Source organism: Passer montanus, unplaced genomic scaffold, assembly GCF_014805655.1.
Source record: "Passer montanus isolate IOZ18808 unplaced genomic scaffold, ASM1480565v1 scaffold14, whole genome shotgun sequence".
NCBI classification, from domain to species: Eukaryota; Metazoa; Chordata; class Aves; order Passeriformes; family Passeridae; genus Passer; species Passer montanus.
Window position 1 is genome coordinate 3885706 of NW_024360941.1, and position 26215 is coordinate 3911920.

Below are 26215 nucleotides of genomic sequence, written 5' to 3' on the forward strand. Positions count from 1 at the left end.
CCTGGTAGGGTTGGGATTTGGGCTCTTATCTGGCTGCAGGAAGATTCTTAGTGGAAAACCTTTCCTGAGTTAAGTATCCAAGTCTTTGCTATTAAAATATAGCTTCTGGAGCAGGATCTAGTGATGGTAGCTCAGCAGACACATGGTTATTTTAGCCTAATCTTTAGAGAATTACTCAAAAGTAGAACTGAAAATTCAGTGCCCTCCTAAGACTGACGGATTTCAAATATTACCTGAAGGATTAGCTAAAGTGATGCTGCTTAAATATCAGCCTACACACTGGCCAAGTTGATGCAATCGTTGTGCTTGAAACTGTGATATTGAACATTATTTCGTCCAGGTGTTTTAGGGCTAGAGGAGATTGCAAGGAGGTGGTTCGTGATTTTTGCCCCAGTGCTTAAGATTGATCCTGAGAGACTTGGAAAGTGAATAGTTTTTTGTGTTTTCTCCAATGACTAGTGTCCAACACCTTGAAGCTATTCTTTATCAGTAAGAGCATAGCTTTTCATCAGGACTTTTTCTATGAATGGGTTAAAATTCCTTTCTCTAGCTTGATGCTTAACCTAGACCAGATAGCTCTAGATAATTAAAGTGCCCCTAATGCTAAGTGCAGCAAGTGGCCAACTTCCAGAGCTGTGGGCATTGCTGACTCAAGCAGCTGGAACAAACTTCCATGAGAAGGAAAGCCAGTGCAGGCTTAAAGACCTTTCAATTACAGATGGAGTTCAGAGACGCTTAATAAATGAATAAGGTTCAACTGTTTGCATTTTGCATTGAGGAAAGGAGATCAATATGATGTAATGCCATCGCTACAATGTTTTAACAGTTTTTCTGTGTCTTTGTAGAAAATGCATTTCTTCCTCATTAAAAAACCCCAAAACATTGTTTTCATTTTGTTTGCTTGTTTTTGGGGTTTTTTGCTTAAAATTTGCCTGAATGTCCACACATTGAATATTTTTAAAGTAATTCTAAGGCAATTTTTTTTCCTGAGTGGAAAGGAAGGAAAAGGGGGCTTGAAATGAAAAACATATACCTTAAGGACTTTAGAGAGTGTTGCATTGTATATAGAAGAGTTGAATTATATCTCTATATAGTTCAAGACTTGAAAAAAAGCCTGCAGTTTTAATTCCTTTTACTACCTTGGTCTAAATTAAAGATGGAAATGGAGGCAGCTTGCAAGAAATTGAATGCACTGGAGGAGAAAGAGAAATGGGTAGCTGTCCTTTGAGGCTTTGAGAAGTATCCCTCAGGATAAAAAATAAAACAACTTGCTCCTTTTAGAAGAGTAGTCTTTGAGGAGAAAGTGTGAACAGCTTGAAATCTGCAAGGAGTCATTTTAGTTTCCCTTCTGATTGGATCAGGCTGTCTGAAATATACTTTTAAAGATTTATTTTTAAATGTTCAATAGCACTTTGATTTCTCTTTTCTTGTGCTGCCTTTGCTATTTGATTGGAAGTCAAAATAATAGAGTAATGATGAACTGCCAGTCCCTGGTATTTTTTCTTTCCCCTCACAATCTTTCTAAGGGAATAGATTCCTATCATACAGCATTGCATTCTTCAGCCTGCCACTCCAGTTTCCCTTTTTGAAAACCAGTGAAGGGGGGTGATTAAGATTCTCTTCAAGTGTTTTATTTAAAAATTAGTGGGCTGGATTACTTGCTACCATTGCCATAGCTGCAATCATTTCACTTGCTGGCAGACGTTGTGCCTGTGTAGAGCTTTTCCTCACAGCTCTGATAAGTAGGCAGCCTGAGAAATTGGGTGCTAAAATGCATTGCAAAGATGGGACTCCCCTATTTGCTGTCCTCTGTGTTTCTTCATATTGACTTCACTGACCCAGCAGAGCAGGTTATTTTCTTGTTGCGCAAAACGCTTTATTTCTAGGGACTGCTAAACAATTTCTCACCTTGGTATTGTTTACAGTAGCTTCTCAACTTCACAGCATTTCTTTGGCAAATATGTCTGTAACAGCAAGAGGCAGCAAGACCTAGAGAAGGGTCTGGTTTTTAACAACATCTCCAAAAGCCTGTGTCTTTGGCATCTGCCTTCCTCCAGATGTCAAAAAATGTAGAAAATATTTCAGAAAATATTTTGCTCTGTATCCTTCTTCAGCTAATTACTGAAGGAAGATGGGTCAGTGTAGAGTTGGTGATAAAAGGTAAAATTGGCTTGCTTGTTGTGAAGTATTTGTGCATTTGACTCAAATGCTTTGGAAGGGCTAAAAGATGGCCTGTAATGATATCTTTTATGTGTAACTGATAATGTAATCAGACAGTGTTAGTGTGTTCTAGTATTAGTGCTTCTCAAGCTGCAAAAAACTACTGTGAGCTTCAAAGTTATGGGCTTAGTTGCATGAGATTTGTAAAATCATATATTTAAGCCTAAAAAGCCTTTGTGGCATGTAAATAAACTCATATCAGAGAGATTCATCTTAATGATTTCCAAATTATTATTTTGGAAACATGCAAGAGCAGTGGGGAGGTGTTCAGTTCTGTTCTTTTGTCACAAGATTTCTGCTGCTGAATAGATCTTTCTGTAGTAACTTGAATACATGTTATGCACATTCAGGTCTTGTCAAAAAAACCCCTAGCTGTACCAAAGTGAATGTTTCCATTTGGAAGGTTTTGGTTTTTTTCCCCACTATTTTATTATGATAGTAATTTCAGAAGCCTTCATTTAGAAGGCTTTTTATTATTATATATTTTCTTGCTTGTATCTTCTTTAATCTAAAAAAATAATTATTTTTAAGAAGAAACTTACTAAAGAAAAATGAGTAGATGTCATGCCTCACAAAACTAGGAAAGCTTATTTCTAACAGAGGGAAGAAATTAACTTATTTGAAATACATGTCAGTTAAAAATACCTAAGGTTAAAAAACCCAGTGATGGATATCTGTATAATTTCATTTATTTTTTTTTTCTAATAATACAGTGATAACTACCAAAATTCAGTGGATCAATGGGCTCAGATTTCAATATATTCATGCTCATTAGTTTGTCTGTCCAAACTTTGAAAATATTAACATATTTTATAGCCTAACTAGCTTCTATTTCTGGATGTTAATAGAACTTGTTTTTACTGACGATATTCTTTATCAGTAAGAGCCTTTCAGGACTTTTACTGAAGTGAAAACTGGTAACACTAATAATTAAACTCAATTACTCGTTCTTATACCATTGAGTTTTTATTTTTCTTTGTTTACTAAATTGCATGACTTGCTTGTAATTTTTTTCCAGATCTACCAGACCAAGTTCTGCGGGTTTTCAAGGCAGACCAGCAAAGTCGCTACATAATGATCAGCAAGGACACAACAGCAAAGGAAGTGGTCATCCAGGCCATCAGGGAATTTGCTCTGACTGCAACCCCTGATGCCTATTCACTGTGTGAGGTCTCTGTCACACCTGAGGGTGTCATCAAGCAGAGGAGGCTCCCTGATCAGCTATCCAAGCTTGCTGACAGGATACAGCTGAGTGGCAGGTAAGATGGAGACTGAGCTAAAGCTGATGATGCTAGTTTATGAAGGCAAAATCTTGTTAAAGGAGTGTTACTTAATTATTTAATGTTCTGTTTCTTTGCAACACATTGCTGCTTATGCAATGTCTCATTAATACCTAGGTCTGGTGAAGTTCATTTTATTCTCAGATTCCAACTGGATCTTCAAAGATAACTCTCAGCACTAATTGGATCTATTATATCTAGTGCCTTTTTCTGAATTTTGTTTTTACAGGTATTACCTGAAGAACAACATGGAAACAGAAACTCTCTGTTCAGATGAAGATGCCCAAGAGTTACTAAGGGAAAGCCAAATTTCCCTACTACAGCTCAGTACTGTTGAGGTGGCTACGCAACTCTCCATGAGAAACTTTGAGCTGTTCCGTAATATCGAACCCACGGAATACATAGATGACTTGTTTAAACTCAAATCAAAAACAGGTTGCACTAATCTAAAAAGGTTTGAAGAGGTGATAAATCAAGAAACCTTCTGGGTGGCTTCTGAGATTCTAAGAGAAACCAACCAGCTGAAAAGGATGAAGATCATTAAGCATTTCATTAAGATAGCGCTACACTGCAGAGAATGCAAGAACTTCAACTCGATGTTTGCCATCATTAGGTACTGCCCAGTAATAATTTTACTTCTGAGTAAAAAGACTTACTTATATTAGTCTAAAAAAAAAAGTACTTAATAGAGCAGTTTATGCTGCTGACATCAACACTTGGCAGTCTGCTAAGGAGGGAATTTTCTGTAATTTGAAATGCTTGCTGAAATATTATTTGAAATGTTACTGTTAAGTACTTACTGCTCAAGACAGTGCTGGCAAGGTGACATGGCACTAGAGAAACTAATGCACTTATTTAAGGACAAAGGCCAAAAGAAACAACAGGTATATAGAGGAAAACCACACAATTGTTGCAAATGAATGGGCTAATTTCCCCAAAGTAGCTCATTTTTTTCCATACTGCCCAGTATCTTAAATTCATTCAGCCATAATATATTGCATTTGTTTTCTTTGTATCAGCAGTTTCTTTCACAGAACTTTGAAAATAATCAATAAAAGACTGTGATGCCCTAATATAGTGTGTATATAAAGATCATGTAATAAGAACTTTAAAATGTACTGAAAATCTCAGAAAACTTTTTATCACTTTGGAATGAGAAGGAAGAGAGAAAACTCTAATGTCTATGTTTATACACTTTCTGAAAATCTCAGAAAACTTTTTATCACTTTGGAATGAGAAGGAAGAACATTAATGTCTATGTTTATACACTTTTTTTAAAACCCAAACAAAACCAAACAATCCCCCTACATTGTCTCTCAAGAAAAAGCTCAAGTAAGTTGAGGTAAACTGACAGTGTCATCACTGTCTTTGATGCAGGCTCTTGTCATCATTTTGACATTCAGTCAACAGATTGAATGTGACACTTCTACTGTGAGTAGGAAAAAAATGAGTAGGTTTGAATACTATTCAGCAAATGAGGCAAGTTCCAAAGTCAAGGATCCATGCTGATGATCAGTCAGCATCTCTGAGACATCAAAATATTGAGATTTTGTTCAGTTATTTCAGCCAATCTCAAGGAGAAATAAAAGCAGGAAAAAAGCAGTTTTTCTCTGCTAGGAAAAACTTGAGTGGAGGGAAGACTCTAGGTATCTGACTTTCCCACCAGGTAGAAATTAACAGTAAGACAGTCAATGTCATTACAGTGGAAAAAGGGGGTTTGCACCAGCTACAGCCTTGAGAATAACCTCAGGTATAGAGAGTGTTAAAAAATTTCATCCTGAAAGAACAAAGTCAGATGGATTATTGCAGAAAGAAGGTGGGTCAGTGTGCTGTCACCTGTGTGATGTTCAGGTGAACATCATCATGTGGGTGGAAGATATATTTTTTCTGCCAGTTTGTTAATCTGGAAGTAAGTAGTCATCCTGAGGTACTTAGATTATGATAGTCTTATCAAACTCAGACACTGTTTTTAAGTAACAAATACTTAAGATTTAAGGTTTAATTATTCATCTAGGTGCATTTTTTTTCTGTTTATGGTTGCATCATGAAGATATCTCCAGTTTTTATAGCTTTTATAAAAATGATCTTCTGTAATACATACTGGCAAAAAGTTTTTAAATTTGTTATTTTATTGACCCTGTTGTGCTAATGTATTCTGGCTATATGGTATTTCTACCATACAAAATTTAACATGGTCTTTTCTAGGTTTTTTTGTTTCTGTCTCTTGTTCTTCAACTTATTTGCACTTCTTTTGTTTCAAGTGGCCTGAATTTGGCACCAGTTGCAAGGCTCCGAACGACTTGGGAAAAGCTTCCAAGCAAGTATGAAAAACTGTTTCAAGATCTACAGGACTTATTTGATCCATCTAGGAATATGGCAAAATATCGTAACGTCCTTAACAGCCAAAACCTACAGCCCCCTATTATCCCCCTGTTTCCTGTCATCAAAAAAGACCTCACATTCCTTCATGAAGGTAAAGGCAGAAGTATATTACCTTGTACTAGCTAAGGAAAAGTAACTTTCCTGCCTAATCACTGATGTTTTTGGTTGTAGGAAATGATTCTAAAGTGGAGGGCCTGGTGAATTTTGAGAAGCTGCGGATGATTGCGAAAGAGATACGCCATGTCGGTCGCATGGCGTCCGTAAACATGGATCCTGCTCTCATGTTTAGAACAAGGTAAGTGTGTTGTACCAGCCAGAGCTTTCCCCAGCTGGCAGAAGGTTGGGTGGCAGCAAGAGGCACTTTTATGTGCCCCTTCCATTGGAGCAGTAAGAATTTTTTGTGTTAGCAATTGGCCAGCATGATGTGGTAGTCTAAAACTGGAGAAACCATTACATTTCGTGGTTCCTGATACATCCTAAAATGTTTCTTACTATTCCATAGTTGACCGTCATGTTGTAAAAATGAGATTCTATCTGTGGGAGGGAGATAAACTGGTTTGAAAACATATCTCTTAGTCTAGTTGAAATCTAGATGGGTGCTAGCCTTATAATTTTGATTTAGTAGAAGTGGTAATGTATCTGAAGCAGTGTCAGCTACTTCTGTTAGAAAACATGGAGTGAATGCTCTTTGGCTTCATGTTTGACAAGCTTATTGCACACTCTTTTTTCTTAATTTGAGCTAGAAGAGTTTGTAATATCTGATTGTATGCCCAAGTCAAGGCTCTTTTTAATGTTTGTGGGCTTCCAGAACTGCTTGTCCCGAGGTCTGGTCTTTTTCTTTCTGAGCTTGTGATCTTTCTCTGTCTCTTCTTAAACCCATGCTTTATTCTTCCTGGCTCTCACTTGCAGGAAGAAGAAATGGAGGAGTTTGGGGTAAGTGGTTGGAGACAACACATACAGACATTCATTCTTCCTTTACCATTTGCATTTTTTCCTACTTGCTATCTTAATTTTCTAGTGCTTTGACATTTTTTTCTTATGTAACCCTTTTTTTACTGACAATACATTTGATTTGAGATTAAAACACAGAAGCTGTAAATTATTTTTAAGTGGTCATAGGTAGAAGTGGAATGTTCTTTTCCATCTCTAGTTTAAATTGCTGAAGGAAGAGACTTTTGGTCAAAATGAAATTACAAAATGACAAGGTTGCAATAGCTGAAAAGAGCTGTTAATTTCCTTATACTTATTAAACAATTATCACAATCAAATTCAAAAGTTAAAATTTACAGTAGCTGCTTGACTAACTTACTTTCATATTACAATTAGCCATCATTTTTACCTTAACAATTCAGGACCAATGTATAGAGTTCATGTAGATATACATACATTGAAATGTGCATGACATTTATTTCATCATGAATTAGCTGATAATTTTGTTTAACAAAACTCTCTTCAGTCTTGCAAGTTATGAAGAAGTTCTATTTTGTAAAACTGAGTTGTACATATTGTATACAGTCTGATTTAAAACACAGAGTGCTTTCAAAATACCTCCTTTATATGTATTTGAATTTGAGCCTCAGCTATATTCTTCTGTCAGCACTGCCTTACTGCATGAGCTTTTCCTAATGCTCCAGTCCTCTCAGTAGATGGCTTATGTGAGAGAGCTACCTTGAATGCTTTTCTAGATGTGTGAAGTGTTATTGCCTAGTTGGAGCAAAATAGGTTAAAATATCTGTGCCATTAAAATAGTGCCTGTAACCAAGTAAAAAGGATTTCCTGGCCCTCATCTTTCTATCTGTTATAGCTGTTTGACTTACTGGAATGAGGCATGTAAGCTTTGACCATAGACTGACATTCATGCAATCTCTTGCACGTTTCACGTTTTTTGGGTGGTACATGTTGGACTAAGTCATACCTTTGCTGTCTTTCTTTCCCCTCCTGTCCCACTCACTTCAGGTCTCTCAGCCAGGGCAGTGCCAACGCAGCTGTGCTGGACGTTGCACAAGCAGGGGGGCATAAAAAGCGGGTCCGTCGCAGCTCCTTTCTTAATGCTAAAAAGCTCTATGAAGATGCTCAGATGGCACGGAAAGTGAAGCAGTATCTCTCAAACTTGGATCTGGAAATGGATGAAGAGAGCCTGCAGACACTCTCTCTGCAGTGTGAGCCAGCCACAAACACATGTGAGCTTTGTCATTTGTTGTGGATTTCAGGAAAACTGTTCAATATAACTCTGTTTCTAGTCCAGTGAACCAATTGGGAACAGTATCTAGACACTGAAGTAGAAAATTATTTATCTAGTCATTTTCAAGTGCTAAATGTCTATGAATCCTAAGGAAATAATCTTGTGGATTAACAGGATAGAGACATTGTATTTATACAGGTGATAAGGCTTTAAGATGATGTCACAATGAGGTGCACAATGGCTTTTTTTATTTGTCTGTACAAAGGGTATAAAGGAGTCAAAAGTTCTTCTGTATTTCTGATATACTGAGGTTATTAGTGTGAATAGTGATATGCTTATTCTGAGGGAGATTTTCTTATGTCCAGGTGTTTCAGAGGTACAGAGATTCAGAGAACCTGGAGGGCTGTACCTGGGGCAGCAGAGGGGAAACTTATCCTAGAAATATCCATTTCATTTTGATTTTAAGAAATGTTGTATCTTGTGCTCTTCCCTTCCTGCAGGGTAGCAAAAAATAATAATTATATGTCAGCTCTGAATCAGTTGTAGTCCTTATGATAGCCCAGTATAACTTCTGGTCATGTTTTTTTTTTGTAACAGTGGTCATTTATCAGAGCTTTAATTTGAGAAAGAAGACATTCATTGATAATGTGCATCTTTTAAATTGATTTACATCATCCCCTCTTTTCCTCTTCATCTTTTCTGTCTAAAGATATCATGCTGTATTAATTGGACAAATACTTAAACACCTTTTAATTGTTTATCAGAGGGCTTTGCAGTGCTCAGAATAAAACACCACTGTGTCCTTGGCTAGTAGTTATTCAATGTTTTGTCCCCTTTCTTGCAAAGTGCCGAAGAACACGGGAGACAAGCGATCTGGGAAATCTGAAACGTCACCTGTGGCTCCCCGGGCAGGCATCCAGCAGAAAGTGCAGCAGCAGCATAAAGTAAACCAAGCACTGCAGGTCCCAGCCGTGTCTCTCTATCCCTCTCGCAAGAAGGTGCCAGTCAAAGACCTCCCACCATTTGGTAGGTGGAACAAGGGAGAATTTGGTTTAATTTTCTGAAGTTTGTTTGTCTACATCAGGAAGACATTTTTAATCAAATAAGGTTCAGACGTCCATTTCTGGTAGTATGATATGCTGGTTATACCTGTCCATTCAGTGTCTAGGCATTGTTCTCTTATCTAGAAATGGAAAAAAAGAAATCTAGGGAAAGAATCCTGTCAATTTACCTATTACTAGCAGCTGGGAAGAATAAAGGTTTCTCACTGTTTGCCTTGGGAACTTGCCTTAACTTTTCTAGAGGAACTGGGGACTTGGAGTTCTTGAGATGCCTTAGAAGTTTTGGTGTCACTTCACAAGTTTGATTTTTTTAGGTGAAATTGAGACCTGCTCAAACTGGCAGTCGTGTTGGAAATGTGGGTCTGAACTTTCACATTGATAATTGTCCATTTGGCTTCTACTCCCTTCTGCTTTTTTTTTTTTGTTACACAGTTATTGCTACCTCCGTATTCTACAGAAAGGCACCAGCTTATAGAAACTTCTTCTATTTCTGATTCCCAAATCTGTGTCCCAACATGTGTACAAAACATATATGCACTATTAATGAACTCTTTAAATCACAAGTATGGTAATACTGTTCCCATAATCCCTAGGAAGTATATGTAGCATAACCAGCCCTTCCTTTTTCATGATGGTTATTTTGCACAAGAGCTTAATTCTGATTTCACTCTTTATTGGTTTTCCTCATGCACCACTTAGGCTGCAACAAAGCATTAGAAGCAGCAAAATGAGCAAGAAACAATTCAATATTCATCTAGATCTTGTTGATTTTACCATTAAATTTTAATCTTGAAAGGACTTTGAAGCTTCATAGACTGCAAATTTTTTGCTCATAGTGGCAAAGTTTCTGAAAACTGACTAGGTTATGATGATCAGGCAGCTGTGAATTATTGATAGCAGGATTGCGATCCAACACATCAAAGATAAAAGTCCGCGAATGCTTGAAAATAACCTCTACCACAAACATTGGCAAAACTGTCAGAGAAACTCTGTCTTCACTTATAAAATTGTCCCAGGGTGGATCTTTGAGGGGAGGGGAAGAGAAAGATGAATAAATGTGGTCTGGGAAAAGCAATTCCTGATGCCCTAGATCTTTACATCACACAACATCTTCAGGATGTTTTTACTCTGTAGTTTCCCAAAATAAGCTGGTGCACAGCTAGTTCTCAAAAATGAAAGAGAGAAAGGCAGCTGCAGGATGGCCTTATTTCATAAGCCTTATTAATTTTCTTTCCAGCTTCCTTTGACCTTCTAGGCTACTCTGAATAGAAAAGAAACAGGAGAGCAGTTTGAATTCTTACTATATAAATCTTCACTAACCAGTGAGATGGGTGTGTGTCTGTATTTAAGCTAATTTTAGTTCCAAGTTTCTCAGTAGCCATTCCTATGCATATCCTCAATTATATGTTGAGGCAGTATTCTGCAACATCAAATCTTAATGTTTTCTGTGGCAAGTATTTGTCTTAAGTGGCCAGAATGAAAGACCATCTGCACTAATATGCAGAAATAAAGCACTATATTTTAAATGGGAATACATTTTAACATTTTGCTTCATTTGAGCTGGTGTCAGAAACTCAGAAATATACAGGGAAAAAATGTAACTTTTTCTTCCTGTGGAGTGTCTGCTCTATAAATGCATTGTGAAACATAAGGATGTATTTATACTGGACTTTACACCTGTCTACTTTAATTCTTTCCTAAAGGCATTAACTCCCCACAAGCTTTAAAGAAAATCCTTTCATTATCAGAAGAAGGAAGTTTGGATCGACACAAGAAGCAATCTGAAGACGCTGTCTCAAGTGCATCTTCACAGCTCTCTTCTCCTCCTACTTCACCACAGAGCTCTCCAAGGAAAGGTAGTAGATGTTCAATATTTCTTGTCCTGTTTCTTGAAGCTCATGGACTTTGGAAGCTTCTGAGAGAGAATTTGGACACTCAGTTCTGCTGCTCTTATTTTTGTCACATATGGTCAGCAAGAGGGCAGAATGTAGTGCAGAGTGGGATACATGAAAGGCAGCTGTAAACCTGGTTTCAAGGGTACCTGAAAGCCCCCTGGTGATCAAAAGCCAGAAAAGATAGCCTGGTGTTATACAGGATTTGATGCAGCAGGTCACTCTGACTGCAGCTGCTTCTGACAAAAAATATTCCTATGATCAGCGTTTCCTGCTTTCAGTGGAAGGATGTACAGGTTGAAACTTAAAATCTTTGTACAGCATTGGCCACACTGGTCTATCAGAGAAATTATTTGCTGTGTCATGCATCTGAATGGGATGTGACCTACATATGACAGAAAGGCTTAAGGTATTTGGAATTAAAACCAGAATATTTAATATTTTAATTTATATTTTATACTTTAATAGCAGCCTGATTATTTAAACCATGTGTATGAATTTTTGAAGAATGTTATTATCCATTGGAGCTTTCTTGACCAAGATATTTTTAAAGTAATTTCAGAGTTATTTTTTAAAGTGAATTTAGGACTTTAAAGGGATTTAAAAAAAACAACTATTTTCTTGTTTGTTTTCGTGGTAGTTGTAGTTCTGGCTATGAATTGACAAAATACAGGAGGCATTGTCCTGTAATTTAAACATACTTCCACACTTTGGAAATATGATAGGCTAGATGTATTGCATGTCACTTCTAAGTTGTTCTCTTCCCAGGCTAGCATAAAAGTTCAGTTTAACAGTTACAATAATAGAGCATTATGGTAAAATATACATTGGGACTGAAGTGATTTCTATTAAAGTGTTACTTACTGAGGTCAGATGGAGGAGGATAATATGTAGAGGATATATCATCTTGAGTCTTTGTAAAGTCCCTGTCATCATTATTTCTCCCAAATACTACATCAGCAAAGAGGGAATTTATATAAATATGGTCAGGCCTCTGCGCTTTTTGAAAAAGGAATTGGAATTCTGTACTTGACTCGTAGTGTGAACAGCACTTCATTTTTTCAAAAACTGAATAATAAACATGTTTAAAACAACATCCTTGGTTTGATGGTTACCTGAAGCTAATTATATGTTCTTTCAGATAAAAATTACAGCATTATTTCCCAGCATTAGTTCTTAGCAATTAAATTGCGGTAGATAAGTTGAAGTAATTCTGCCACTTAGGATTAGAGTGAAAGCAAAATATGAAAACTGTGGTGACTTGTGGATGTGTTTAATGATCTTTAACTTGGCAAGAACATTCAGCACAATTTGTTTAATACTGAAAGAAAAGCTGAATTTGCTGAATTTGCTTCTATGCTACAACTTGCAGATTTTATCTCAGTCAGGCCATGTCAGTGCTACCTACCTCCAAATTTCATTTGGAAGTAATTAGTGAGCCAAGCATCTCAAAGAAAACTTGAAAACCTGCCCCTCTCTCAGCTAAGGTATGTAATAAGTAGTCAGCCCAGACATCCGGGCTTCATGTATCTGTTCATCTCTGAAGTGTAGCTTCGCAGAATACAAAGGACAGTATGAGAGAGTCTCTGGGATTACTTTAAGCAGTAATCTCAACCAGAGCATCTCTTTCCTTCCAGTCTTGGAGCCAGTGTTTATTCACAGGCAGATTTTGAGACATAATATTTTATAATGTGAGGCTACAAGTATCATGATGAATTTTAAAAGAATTTAGGAGAGGAGAGCAGAGAAGAGGAAGGAGAACAGTTGGTTTGTAAATGAGTAGTACATGTTCCTACAATCCTCTATCTCTGATTAAGATACCAAAGACAGTGTCACACAGTTCAGCTATGTATCTTTATCTTTTGCAGTGCTGTGTAAATGTAATGGTAGCTTTGTTTTATTGCCGGTTTTATTGCAGTATTGCCAGTGGCCTGACCAGAAGTGAGCAGGCATCTTGGAGAGTCTGATTAACGCTGTGTTCCCTTTGCAGGCTACACTTTGGCTCCAAGCAGCACTGTGGATAACTTCTCCGACTCTGGTCACAGTGAAATTTCTTCTAGATCTAGTATTGTCAGCAATTCCTCTTTTGACTCTATGCCAGTCCCCCTGCATGATGAGAGGAGACAGAGGCATTCTGTCAGCATTGTGGAGACAAATCTCGGTGTGGGAAGGATTGATAGAAGAATCATGATTGAACCAGATCAATACAGCTTAGGGTAAGAATTTTATTTGTGCTTACTTACATTATACTTTCATATAGTGTGTATGTGGTGTGTGTATTTGTCCATGTAACTTTCCCTGTATTGCTCAAATATTTTTTCTCCTCTGCTCTTAAAAAACTACTACTTCAGTGCTTCATTTTGTGATAATGCTCCATTCCTGCCAAGAAAAGGTTTTGTACTCCTGAGTGAGTGATGAGATCTGAGCAGCAAGACTTCATCTCAGTAAATGTTACCATCTGAGCATTTCAGTGGTGCCATAGGTTATCCACTTTGCGGCAGACTGGTACCCTAGCCTGCCTTCTCCATGGGAAATTAACTGAATTAGATGAGATATTCAAACAATTATTCAGAGATAAACTGAGAACAGAAATAGCTAGCAATTTTCCAGTCTGCTTCATGGAAGAGTGCATATCTGTCTAACACCAAAATATTTTACTCCAAATATCTCTTCTAGTCAACAATAATTGGAAGCTAAAATTCACATTGCGCTGCTGGTTTTCTAGTAATTTTCTAGGTAATTAACTTCTGTAATGGTGGAGAAGCTAGTGCTGTGAGGAGTTCTCTAAATCTCTAGCAGTGAGCCTTGGTGTGAAAATAATTGGAGCTCTGGCTCCTGTTTAGTCTCCACTTACTTTTTTTTTTTTTTTTTGCGCTGTTATTTGGATGCTTTAGTCCTCTGAATGGTTTCTGGGGTTTTAATCCTGCAGGGTCTTTGAATGGCAGACCTGTTCCAAAACTGCTGTACTTCAGCTTTGGGAAATCTCAGGCTATGCAAACTCTTTATTCAGATGTCTTAAATATTTGGAAGAAAAGGGTTCTAGTCTGCATAGGAAGGTGCCCTGGAAGAGCAAGTCCCAGGAGCCTGGATATCTGCTAAGCAAAAGTGACACTTTGTTGATTTTATCTGCTGCTATGTAAGGAATCATGTCAGGCTCACTTAATCATTGAAAGGCTACAGAAAACATACTTGCTCTATGAAACAGCATGTGTTTCCAAAAATAAGGCTAAAATACATTTCCATTTGCAGGAAATGTTGAAAAGTTAGCTCTCACAGTTTTCTAAGCAGAAAAAAAAATCTGAGATCTAAACCTGAATATCAGCCAGCTCCTGCTAAATTCTGTTTCTAACTTTTGAAAGCTAGCTTTTTTCTACCATTTGCTCAGCATGGCTGGAAAAGCAGTAGAATAACCCTGTCTGTTTCCCTGTATGTGTGTCTGTGTGGTTTGCCTGTCTTAAAAGGCTATTGTGAAGTTAAGATTTTACTTTTTGAAATTACACTGCTGAAGTGTATGACTTCACCAAGTTATCTGTCCAGTTTTGTTTGTGTTTGGTTTTGTTTTATTGAGGATGTACTTGAAAGAAAAGTGTTATATTCTCAAAAGTGAATTTGCCATTCATGCAAACAATAAGTACTATCAAGTGCATCAAAATATTCCACCATAGAATCATGGTTTGGGTGGAAAGTGACCTTTAAAATGTCATGAAGGTTACCTAATCCAACCCACAGCGTGTTTTGTTTTTCTTTGGTTGTTTCTTTGTGCATCCTGTTCATGATTTCCAATTCCAACACTGGATTTTTTGTCCCCTCATCAATGTGTACCCAGCTCATATGCACCGCTGTCAGAGACCAGAGGCCTGTATGCTGGAGCAACTGTACTTTCTTCTCCTAGTACAGAAGAGCTGTCACAGGATCAGGGGGACAGAGCTTCGCTCGACGCAGCTGACAGTGGCCGTGGGAGCTGGACTTCTTGTTCGAGTGGCTCTCATGATAACATCCAGACAATTCAGCACCAGAGGAGCTGGGAGACTCTGCCTTTCGGACACGCTCATTTTGATAGTTCAAGCGATGGGGCGGGACTGTGGGCCTCAGGCGGCCATATGGACCAGCTGATGTTCCCTGACCACGGCACAAAGTATGGCAGGCAGAGTCAAGGTAGGGAGGGCCTTGACCAAGCACAGTCCAGAGCAAGCTGGGCATCTTCCACAGGATACTGGGGAGAGGACTCCGAGGGTGATACAGGTACCATAAAGCGGAGGGGTGGGAAAGATGTTTCGATTGAAGCTGACACCAGTAGCATAACATCTGTACCAGCAGAGGAGACAAAGCCACCTCCCGTCCCTGCCCACACAGCAGTAGCATCAAGTAGTACAAAGGGGCTTGTTGGTAAGTTAAGTTTTGTTTGCCGTGAAATATTTTAATTCATTTGCTTGAGTTTTCTCATATTGTTCTGCTTTTCTTTTATCTGTTTTTCTTTTCTTTTTTTTTTTTAATTTTTAAAGCAAAACTGAACATTTTGCAGTCTTTCTTAAATTTTCCCCTTTAACTAAGCCTTTATCACTAGGGAAATTATAATTTATTGTTGATTCTCAGTTCTGGCAGTGCCTTTGTGTTTCAAGAGAGCCTGCCATACATCAAAAAACTAGCTCAGCTGCTGGGCAGTATTTTGAAAGGTTGATGTATTTAGATGTCAGTTCTGAAATTTGAATTTCTCATCACAGTAAGGCTCCATAAGGCTATATTTAGAAGTCTTAGTAAATGTGGCCTGATTTTTATAGAAGTCTTTTACTTTATACCTTTGTATGGCTTGTCTGATAATTGTGAATATTTCTTACTTCTGAAAATGGGATCCTTTTGTGCTTGAATACCAACTGAAATGTTTCTTTACTCTGCTGAAACTGAAGAGGTTTCAAAGAAGTTAGAGCTGGAATATATTTCTGTGCATTCAATAATGGAAAAATCAGATAATGTATAAATTAGTATGAAGGTCTAATTGGCAGAGCTTAGCATTTTTATTATATTGTTCCTTTTATGCATCCTAATCTGTGGGCCATCCAGTACCTCTGAATTTTTGCCTCCTTTTGTCCTTCCATTCATCCTCACTTTGCCTTTTTCACATGAAGAACTATCTAAAAGCCATTTTTTGCTGACACATCTAAATGTCTGCCAGATTGAGGTCATGCTGAGACCACTGTGCTAAACAGCTTTTCCATTTTCTGCCCGAGTATATTGCTTAGCAGTGGCCTTTTGCCTCAAAGCTTGGGTGCAGGTCTAAATCCCCGGGCTATCAAGAGGAAGAAGGTGTATGGATTCCTGCCAATCTCCAATTTTATTCTTTGATACCCTTGGTTTCCTCCAGAATGTGTAACAGGTGTGCTTCCAAACTTGCCTCTCAAGGCAGTGTTTGCCACTACATTTTTAGAGATTTGAAAGAACATGAAAGACACCTGAAAATTCAAACTAACACAATTCCATGCCCTTCACTACTATCTGTCCTGAAAATGTAACTGTGTATCGTTATCTGACAGAACCCTGGTTTACATGGTTCTTTTGCACTTGATAGACATTGATTTATTGTAGTATTTCAGTATAATTTTTCTACAATAGAATTTTTCTATAGAACTTCTGATTTTCAGAAATCCTTGAAGAAAGTTTCTGAGAAACTTCTTCATGCTGCTTTGTTCAGTTAAACAGTTTGTCCAAGCAAAATACTTAGACTCTACTGGAAAATGTTTGGTTTTGTTGTAATACCAAGGATTTATTTTTAGTCAATAAAAACTTGCATCCAAGTAGCATCAGTCCATTTTAAGCTGTACTGCCCTTTCAGTCAAATCATCCTGCCTAATGCAGGGTGGTGTTGTCATCAGCACTTAGGCAAGAACATACAGTGTATGACAAGCTGTGCAAAGTAAATTGTCTGTGTCAGTGGTTTTTCCTGCTGTATTTGTAAGGTTTGTCATTAAAGCAGTCATATGTTAAAGGGCTGGGCCCACAATAAGTGTTCAGTATCAAAGTTCCACCTGACTTCTCTAAGTACTTAACTCTAAAACAGAGACTCTTGCCTATTTGTTGTGTGTCTCTGCAGATGCTTAGGATTCTTAACTGATTTTTTTCCCTTAAAGTTCTCACTGAGAGGGCTTCTCAGTATGCCCTGAGTTAAGCCTTGTTCAGGTAAACAGTTACATCTCAGTGAGATCCACAGGGTAGGTGGTGGTCTTTCCATGTCCTAGATAAAATCATATTCAGTCATTGTTCTTATGGGAATACTTACAATTCTGATTTTGCAGAGAATACAACCACAGGGGCTGCAGGCAGCAGTGCATGCAAATAGTATAATGATGAAGCCCACTTCTCTTCCTGACCTCTTGGAGTTGTAGCTTATGCCTTATTAAGTAGTAAGATTTGTAGGGAGAAAATAATGTATCAGATGTATTTCTTGTTTCCCCTCCAAGATGCTAAAAACAAAAGTGATGAGCTCTTGGATGCAAGTTTTTATAGACTAAAAACTTCATCCATCTTCAGAATTAAGTTAATCATGCATGTCGAGAGATGCCAAAATTCCTGATGTTTACTACTCTGTGGAGTCCTGAGTCTTACGTGTTGCTTTGATCACTATACATTTGATTGTATACAATTCATGGAACAGCTTCAGTTGGGAAGTTTGAACAAATTCCCCATGAAATTTTGTGGGTTTTGTTAGAGTAATGCTCCACTGCTGGAAGAATAGCTATATCCTCTGTATGTTGTATATTCGGTACTTTCTTGACTGATTTATTTTTCACAAGCTCTTTGTCTAGCATGTAATAGTTAGCCTTTGTCATTCAGAGTTTCTCTTCCTGGGCTGTTGAGTTGGTTTATATTTATTTAGCTTTTAACTGTCCTCTTTCCTTTGAGCATGTTCCTCATCCTGTCTCTAATGATCATCTGTCATTTTTCCTGCAGCAAGAAAAGAGGGTCGATATCGGGAACCGCCTCCAACTCCTCCCGGTTATGTAGGAATACCTATTGCTGAGTTTGCAGAAGGTGGCTCCCATCCAACCAGGAAGCCTCCAGACTACAACATAGCACTTCAGAGGTCTAGAATGGTGGCACGGACATGTGAGACTCATGGGACAGCAACTCCGCAGCAGCAGTCGCACGGCCACTCAACTGGCAGGCCTGTGAACAAACCTCAGTGGCATAAACCAAATGAGTCAGACCCACGTCTTGCTCACTATCCATCTCAAGGGTTTTCCACAGAGGAAGATGGTAAATTTCTAGTTGTTAGATTTTGAGTTTGCTGCATGCAAAACGGGTCAGTGCTGTCACAGACACAGAGCAAATTACACAAATCTTGCCATAATTTGAACTCTTCATTTCAAAACATGCTATTTGTTAATTTTTTGGAAGGGAAAGAATTCAGCTCATCCTAAATGTAATTTAAAATTTGGAATGTAGGTCCACTTGAATCTCGAACAACCAAACGGTTGGCATAGGCAGCTTCTCTGGAGGTGCTTATGTTCACCGTGTACAGCCCTTCCTGCCAAGATTTTCCTCATTAACCATGTATTTATTGATCAAAAAAGTATCCTGGTCTACAGAATACTTGCCCATCCACCCTGCAGAGCACTGTTGCTCTGGTTTATTTGGATAGTTGCTCACATTCTACCTGAAGCTCTTTATGCTGTAAGCACCGAGTCTTCCACTCTGTTTCACATGATGAGCCCAGTGCTGTCTCACTACCTTGCTGATCCTACAGATGTGTCTACATCTTTATGCTTTAGCTCAGCTGTGATGTTTTTCCATGGAGAGCGAGTGTAGCTGGATTGCAGCTTTAGGTCCTCAAAATTTAGGCAGGGTGGTGCCAATATCACTCACTTGAATGCTTTGTTTTGCTTAATGATAGACTAAAATTCCCCTTCTCCCTCTAACTACTTAGTTACTAAGGTTTTAGGTGCAGGATGAACTTTAGGTGCAGGATGAACACGTTCAACATCAGTTGAACGTGATGGGAAAAAAATTAAGTCTACCTTAACTGAATTGCCTCAAACTCTTGAGAGTTACCATGACAGAGAATTTTAATTGTTTCTACTAACAATGACTAAATTGAAGATATATTTAGGGAAAAGTCAGATGCCTTTCTGAAGCTAGTAGATATCTAGGAGTATCTGTTGTGCTCCTCGGGATGAATAACTGCATCTAGCTCAGTTAAAGCAATTGTCCTTTTTTCTTCAAGATCAAAATTGCAAAGGAATATGTCTCATGAGACCTGAAATGTACTGAAATTTAGATTGTTTTAAAGTATATATACTTATACAATGAAATGGAGAACACAGGAGCACAATACACACAGTTGTTGTATGCACAGCTTGTTTCATTCAGTAGCAGTCTTGTTCTTTATGAACTAAATTCTGTTTTCCCTTATCCTATTATGTTTGCAGAAGATGAACAAGTCTCTGCTGTCTAAGACTTGGGCTTTTCTGGATCCAGAGTGAGCCACCTTAAAGGAGAGCACAAGAAGACGTCCCTAGAATAGGAGCCTTGGAACTATGATTAAAGGATGGTGGACCTATTTGCCTCCTTCCCTGCCTTAAAGCAGCATGGGGCTTCTTCCTCTGCCCCTCCCCCTTCTGTCCCCTCTCCCCTTGCATGTGAAATACTGTGAAGAAATCGCCCTGGCACTTTTCAAACTGTGTTGCTTGAAATGCACAGTGCAGCAATCTCCAAGCTACCACTGTCGCTGTCTGCCACATCACACCATCACACAGTATCATTCCAAATTCCAAGATCATCACATCAGGATGATTAACTCTGGCTGCACTTCCCAATGCCTGGAAGGGTTTTTTTAAATCTTCCTTTTAGATTTTAATCACAATCCTAGCACTTAGTCTCATTGGGATAATGAGATAAGTTAGTTGTCAAATTACGTTTGGCCTTTAACCTACAAAGAGAAAATTGCTTTGAGATCCTTCAAGGAGGCAGTGCTTATTTGCTTGTTTACAATGCCTTTGTTACAATTTTCTATGTTTGTGTTTGGGAGATCAAATAGTGCATCTGAATAGTAATTACAGTATTATTTCACACCTGTAAGTAGGGTTGCCAGCCTGAGCTCCTGGAAGAATATTGCTATCACATGGCTGAGCAGGGCAGAAGGGAAGGCAGAGGTTGCAGGATGCAGCCTTTCCTTGACTACCTGGCTTTGCTCCTAATGTGTCCCACCCTGGAATCTTCACAAGTTTGTAAATGTTAGTGTTAACAGCATCCTCATCTGGGTCTGGTGTAAATGCAGAAACACAGTGCTCACAACTGGTCAGTGATCAAGAGGACACGGTGTGTCTCATACCTGTGCTTTGTGGAACACAGGATGGCATGCTAAAAAAAGTGTCCCATTGTAATAAGACAGATGGCAACCCCACTGTTAAGTTATATGCTTTTTATTTTTAAACTATATGGTAGTTATATTAAAATAAGTTAACTGGATAACACTGCAGTGAAGGCAAGTTGGGATGGCACAGCTCGTGTCAGCTGTTAACACTGATCTAATAACCTCCATCTATTGACTTCGACATTAGGGGATAATTGAGCCTTTAAGTGAAAAAAGTAAAAATAACCCAGTTAGATTTGCCAGCCTTTGCAATGCAGAAATAGTCACAACTGTTAATGGCTTCATGGAACACTGCATGTGTAGAGAAGGCCAATGTGTAGCAACCACCTGCTCACAGCTGCTATTAACCCTATAATGACTGAAATTACCCTCCCCTCTATTTTTGTGTTGTTTTTGCACAGACTCCGGAGAAGTGAAGGCTGCCAATCCGAGTAGTACTCAAATGTGAGGAACTGCTGGTCTTGGATTTTTTTTTTTCCATTGAACTCAGCTGATCATATTGATCAGTAGATAAACGTAAATAGCTTCAACTTTTAAAGATCAAATTGCAGTGTTTTTTCACTGTATCAAACAAATGTCAGTGCTTTATTTAATTCTCTCTCCAGTAATCATAGCTTTTGTCTATTTGCTTATATATAACATTGTCAATTATGCATTTGTAATTTTACATGTAATATGCATTATTTGCCAGTTTTATTCTCAAGGCTATGGACCTCATGTGCATATAGAAATACAAAATCCTAGCTCTATCACAAGTTGCACAAATGTTATATAAGCATTAAGTAATTGTAGACCATAGGACTGCTAATCTCAGTTCGCTCTGTGATGTCAAGTGCAGAATGTACAATTAACTGGTGATTTCCTCATACTTTTGATACTACTTGTACCTGTATGTCTTTTAGAAAGACATTGGTGGAGTCTGTATCCTTTTGTATTTTTAATACAATAATTGTACATATTGGTTATATTTTTGTTGAAAATGGTAGAAATGTACTATGTTTATGCTTCTACATCCAGTTTGTATGAAGCTGGAAAATAAATAAATATAACATTAATGAAGTCCATATTGATTCTTATGCATTTTACATGTTCCACATACTTGAACAAATTTATGAAAAAATTTTACTTCGCTGTGTATTAATATTAAAGGGACATTGCCAAGTGATGTGGGCAAACCACTGGTGTGGAGTTTTTTTGATATACAGTTGTGTTGCTGATAATTTTTTAAAACTTTGGTGTGTGTACTGCTGAATGAGAATGACTGATACTGTGAGCAGATCCCGAGCAGAAACATTTGAGATGCCAAAAAAGGTATGGACTTAGGTGTATGTAGAATGTAAAGAGTTTTAAAGGTAAGATTATGTTGATATATTCCCGAATAGTGTAAAAGTAAGGAATATCTGTTTTAACATTTGGGTAGGGAGAATTATTGAGTTTTTACCGAACAAGATGTGTCAAATAATAAATATCACCCAATAGCATCCCCAGTAATAAAAATTTATGTTAATTCAATGTTAAATTTGTAGATTTTGTTTTGTTTTTTTTTTTCCCAGAGGCTAGATTTGTTATTTCCAATGGCATGCAGAAGACTGGTTTAAAATGGTACTGCTAAAGCCATAAACAGCCGTATCCTGTCAAGCCTTGAAATGCCTGGCAGGTGACGTTTCCAAGTCTAAAAGTAGTTCAATGCAAGAGAAGCAACAAAATGCTGTCTGGATATAAGTCTTCATAGCTCTTCTTCTAGCTCTAGAAATGATCCACACTTAGAATTATAAAGATAAAAGATAAGAAAAGAAAAAGATAAAAATCACTGAAAATATAGGACTTGTAAACATTGGGTTTTTTTATTACTGTAATCTCTAGCACTGCAATGAAAGAAATTATGGATATTTAGATTTGTGTGGTGTAGTGGAACTACTCTCTGTGAATCTTTGGCTAATACTTGTTGGGTACATTTCAACAAGCTAAAAATTAAAATTTGTTTTTACATTAGTACAATGAGCAAGCATTTTTACATATTTTACCTGCAAGATTGTCCTCCAGTAGTACTAAAGGCACAGTAATAAGGAAATAATTCTTCTTACCATCTTGTGAGGTGTTTGCACACTTGTCAGTTTTTTCTCTTTGCTTGATATATTATTGAATTAGACAGTGTTCCCTATCCTCCTGTTTATGCCTCCTTACTGTAATTAGTATTTTTAGAACACATTATGTAGAGACATCCTCAACATAGCATCCGATATAGATAGCTTAATTCGTTATGGACTGAGTGACAAAAAGCACATCACACAGCAATTTCAATAGAAGGAAAGGCCTTGGTGTGACATCTGAAACAGGTTTCATATTTGTAATACTTGTAATATGAATTTTGTACTTACTGAGTGGCTGCAGCAAAATGCAGACAAGTAAATACCGATTGCCAGGATTTGGTGTTGTATTCACCAAAATGGAACTGAAATCTAAGGATTTTTTTGTGTGTTTAAAGAAATGACATTCAATTATCTGTGTTTTATGGCTTTTTTTTTGTCACTGAGGCAGAGGCTACTCCTTTATGCAGTATATTGCACATTGAAGTCGGCGTGAATCTGTAAAAGATGAAGTATTGAGGGTACTGCTTTAATGGATTAATCTTGGTCACTTGGAGAAGCATGCATGTTTTACATCTGTAAATCTGTGACTCAAATATTTGGTCAAACTAAGGTGAGGAACAGGTTTTGTTTTAAAAAAGAAGCAAAACCAAAAGCCCTCTATTTTCTTCAAGACTAATAGGATATGCAATAAATTTCCAGGCTGTCTCATATGGATTGCTGCATAGTTGAAACAAAATCAACTCTAGAGAATTCAAGTAATGATTTAATTGCAAGTATTAATATTTATGTATTCCTTGCTATGGAATGAAACATTAAAAATACTTCTGTGAATAAAGCCTATGTAGCAGCAACCGCCTCTCTAACATAAATTAAATAACACAGATCCATTGAAGAAAATATGAACATTGTTAAAATTACTCTGAAAATTGACCCCCTCAGGAGACAGCAGCCATGTGAGATGATTAGTATAATTTTGGTTCCCTATTTCTAGATTGTCCTTTGAGTAAGCTTTACAGTCTTGTCTCTAAAAATTGCATGCTTTGAGAGAAGGCTGGGAGTGAAAGTAGGTTTATTGCTGATGTAAGGTAGAATCTATTACTTTGTTTTCCACTGAAAATGTGATAAATGAAAATTTAGAGTTTTTACTAGAATATGAAATCCTTTAAATTTCTCTCTTGCTTATATGTGGTGAGTATGTAGGAATTAGTTTAAGATATTCAACTACTAGCAACTATCAACAGCATAATCTTAAACTATTTATATTTGATTTTCTTGGGATTAAATTTATACAGTGACACTCTACACACCTACACACAGACTGCAGTCTCTGTAGAGAAATGAGTCTTGGCTCTCTGTGTCAAAACTCAAGTTTGTATTAAGTAGAAGTGCTGTCTTCTCCTTAAGTGTAGACTCATAGCTCCCTCAGCTTTTTATTTGGTGGCTTGACGTGCTCAGTGTTCTCTTTCAGTTTGGAGAATTAATTGGGATTTTCTTTCTTTATTTGGTCGATCCTTAAAGGCCTAGTTCTGGCCTAGGTAGTCTAATGTCTGAAAGGAGGATTATTTTCTTTGCAGCACTGTTGCCCTTACTGAAAATGAAATCCTTTGTGTAGGTATATAAGAACATTATATATAAAACCCATTTTTATATATGTGTATGTATAGGAAAAAACCCATTGTATACTATTGCAGCATCCACTTTTTAAGCTAGGATATCTGCACTGGAAATGAAGCCAATGCAGCATTATTTAAAGTAATTTTTTTTTCAGTAGAACTTATACTGGAGTAGTGATGTTTAAAATGCTTTCTTGGTAACTGCCAAACTGTTTTGACAGGCAGTTGTTATCTTCTGATAAAGTGCCAGGAAAGTTTTGCCACTTGTGCCAGGGTCAGTAGGTGTGGCAGAGATAAATCACCTAGGTGCTGTCTTCAGTATGTTTTGAGGCTTTTCTCATAACTAGAGAAACATGAACAGTTTTTAACTAGTTTTATTGAGTTTTGTATAACAAGTAAGATGCTCTGAACTGTGGCTTTTTAAGAGAAAGTAGCCTGTGAGGCCCAGGATGGCTTTTCTGCCTTGCTGTCTTTGGTCAGAGTCCAAGTAAAACACAGGAAATTGCACTGATAAAAAGCAACCTTCCACATGGAGGCCCTACTTCCAATATCAGCACTGAACTAGATTTGTTCTGGTTTGACAGTCCTGGGAAGCCTCATACCTTGATACACGTTTTGCTCTTAAGGAGAGATAGTGCTGTTGCTGTATTTCTTATTTGGGAGACCGATCCACTCCTCTGGTTGTCAAAAAATATTGAGCCTCCATATGCTGATTTATATGTGTATGGGATTTTTGCATTAAACATTCTTCAGGCTGGGCAGCTCTCTTCCCTTCTCCTTTCTTGTATCTATACCTTACAGTGGCCATATGTTCTTCCTATCTCTCCTGCCAGAATAAGTAAAACTTAAGTGGGACAGGTAGAGTGGAAACTTCTGTATACACTTTCCATCTTGTGCAGTTTGTTTGAGGGGTTTTGTTGTGTTTATTTGGTTGTTTCTGGTTTTTTCTTTTAATGTAGATGTCTAAAAATGCTGCTTAAAATGAAGCACAAACTGCATATTGATCTGAATTTTATTCTAGTTTTGTCACTGATTATCATGTCGTCACATTCTCCTCTTAAAATATTCTGATCTGTTGTTAGTCTCTTCCAACACTCTCAGCCATTTGTTCTACGATGATTATTGTTCATTATTAAGTTAATAATCTGATCAAGAACTCCCGCAGTAGTCCCTCTCCAAACTGATACTTCCATGTCTTACAGCACATAGTTTATTCCCTCCCGTGCAGGTAGGGGAATAAAAATAAACCATTTTTTTACTCTATATTATTTTACTCTATATTGCCTCTACCTTGCATTTGTACTCCTTTCTGTATTTTCTCCAGGATGTATAAACAATCTTCTGTTTTGAGATTAGGTCAGACCAATGACTTATTTGTCCCCACCACATTTCTCATACGTTTGTAATGCTTTGGTCCCCTGTTGTAGCTCCTCATGTGACAGCTTCACCAGGTCTTGTTATTCAGTTTGTGGTATCAAATCCTAGCTCTTTCAAAACTAGTAGCTATAGTACATAGCTATAGATGGATAATTCCTGGGCTGTCTTCTTTCTTGGCCATATAGTGGCACTGTGGACTCCTTTTGGTTTTGAGGTATTTATTCAGTTGAAGATCTTTGGCTTTTTGCATCAATGAAAAGGTCTAATTCAGATTGACTTCTGTTCATTTTGATTTTTCTCCATCCTCCAATGCACTGATTTGTCAGTCTTTGTTTCCGTTGCTTATTTTGGTTTGTGTTAGAAGATAGGTTTTCCTGGTTACTCAAAAAATTTATTTTGGTTTTATTTCTTATCGTTGCTGATGATACATTCTGGTCAGCCTTTTTGTCTTGGGTAACCTTTGAAATAAGTGAATATTTCTCTGTAAGTAACGTCAGCGTATAACTTGGCTGAAGAGTTTTATTCAGGTTCTGGTGCTGTGCTTTGAGAAAGTGTGCCTTCTTAGCAGAGAAGAAAAAGAAAACCTGTGAAATGCAACTTTCAAGGAAACCTGGGGTCCTGTTTCCTGTAGCTCCCTGAGAAGAGGTAGTAGCACAGAGCAATGTTTACATTGAACAGCCCTGAAACTGGTAGAATTCTTTCTGTCATTATGGCTGAGCATAAGTTTCAAAGGAATGTTGAATTTTGTTTTATG

The 26215-nt window shown here is 37.6% G+C and overlaps 1 protein-coding gene across 8 annotated transcripts in view; it reads left to right on the top strand.

The window, feature by feature from the left end:
• Positions 1–21556, top strand: part of RAPGEF2 (Rap guanine nucleotide exchange factor 2) — a 128397-nt gene extending 106841 nt beyond the window's left edge. For 4 of the 8 annotated variants that reach the window (XM_039699989.1, XM_039699992.1, XM_039699994.1 and 1 more), the window contains 12 exons: positions 3239–3479; positions 3730–4113; positions 5762–5973; positions 6054–6177; positions 6792–6815; positions 7839–8062; positions 8911–9090; positions 10829–10981; positions 13008–13233; positions 14844–15403; positions 17960–18265; positions 19438–19463. In XM_039699989.1, coding sequence (XP_039555923.1) covers positions 3239–3479; positions 3730–4113; positions 5762–5973; positions 6054–6177; positions 6792–6815; positions 7839–8062; positions 8911–9090; positions 10829–10981; positions 13008–13233; positions 14844–15403; positions 17960–18265; positions 19438–19463 — 2660 coding nt within the window. Of the gene's footprint in view, positions 1–3238; positions 3480–3729; positions 4114–5761; positions 5974–6053; positions 6178–6791; positions 6816–7838; positions 8063–8910; positions 9091–10828; positions 10982–13007; positions 13234–14843; positions 15404–17959; positions 18266–19437 lie in introns of those variants that run through there. The other 4 variants (XM_039699991.1, XM_039699987.1, XR_005626590.1 and 1 more) reach the window with 4 other exon arrangements.
• Positions 21557–26215: the final 4659 nt, after the last annotated feature.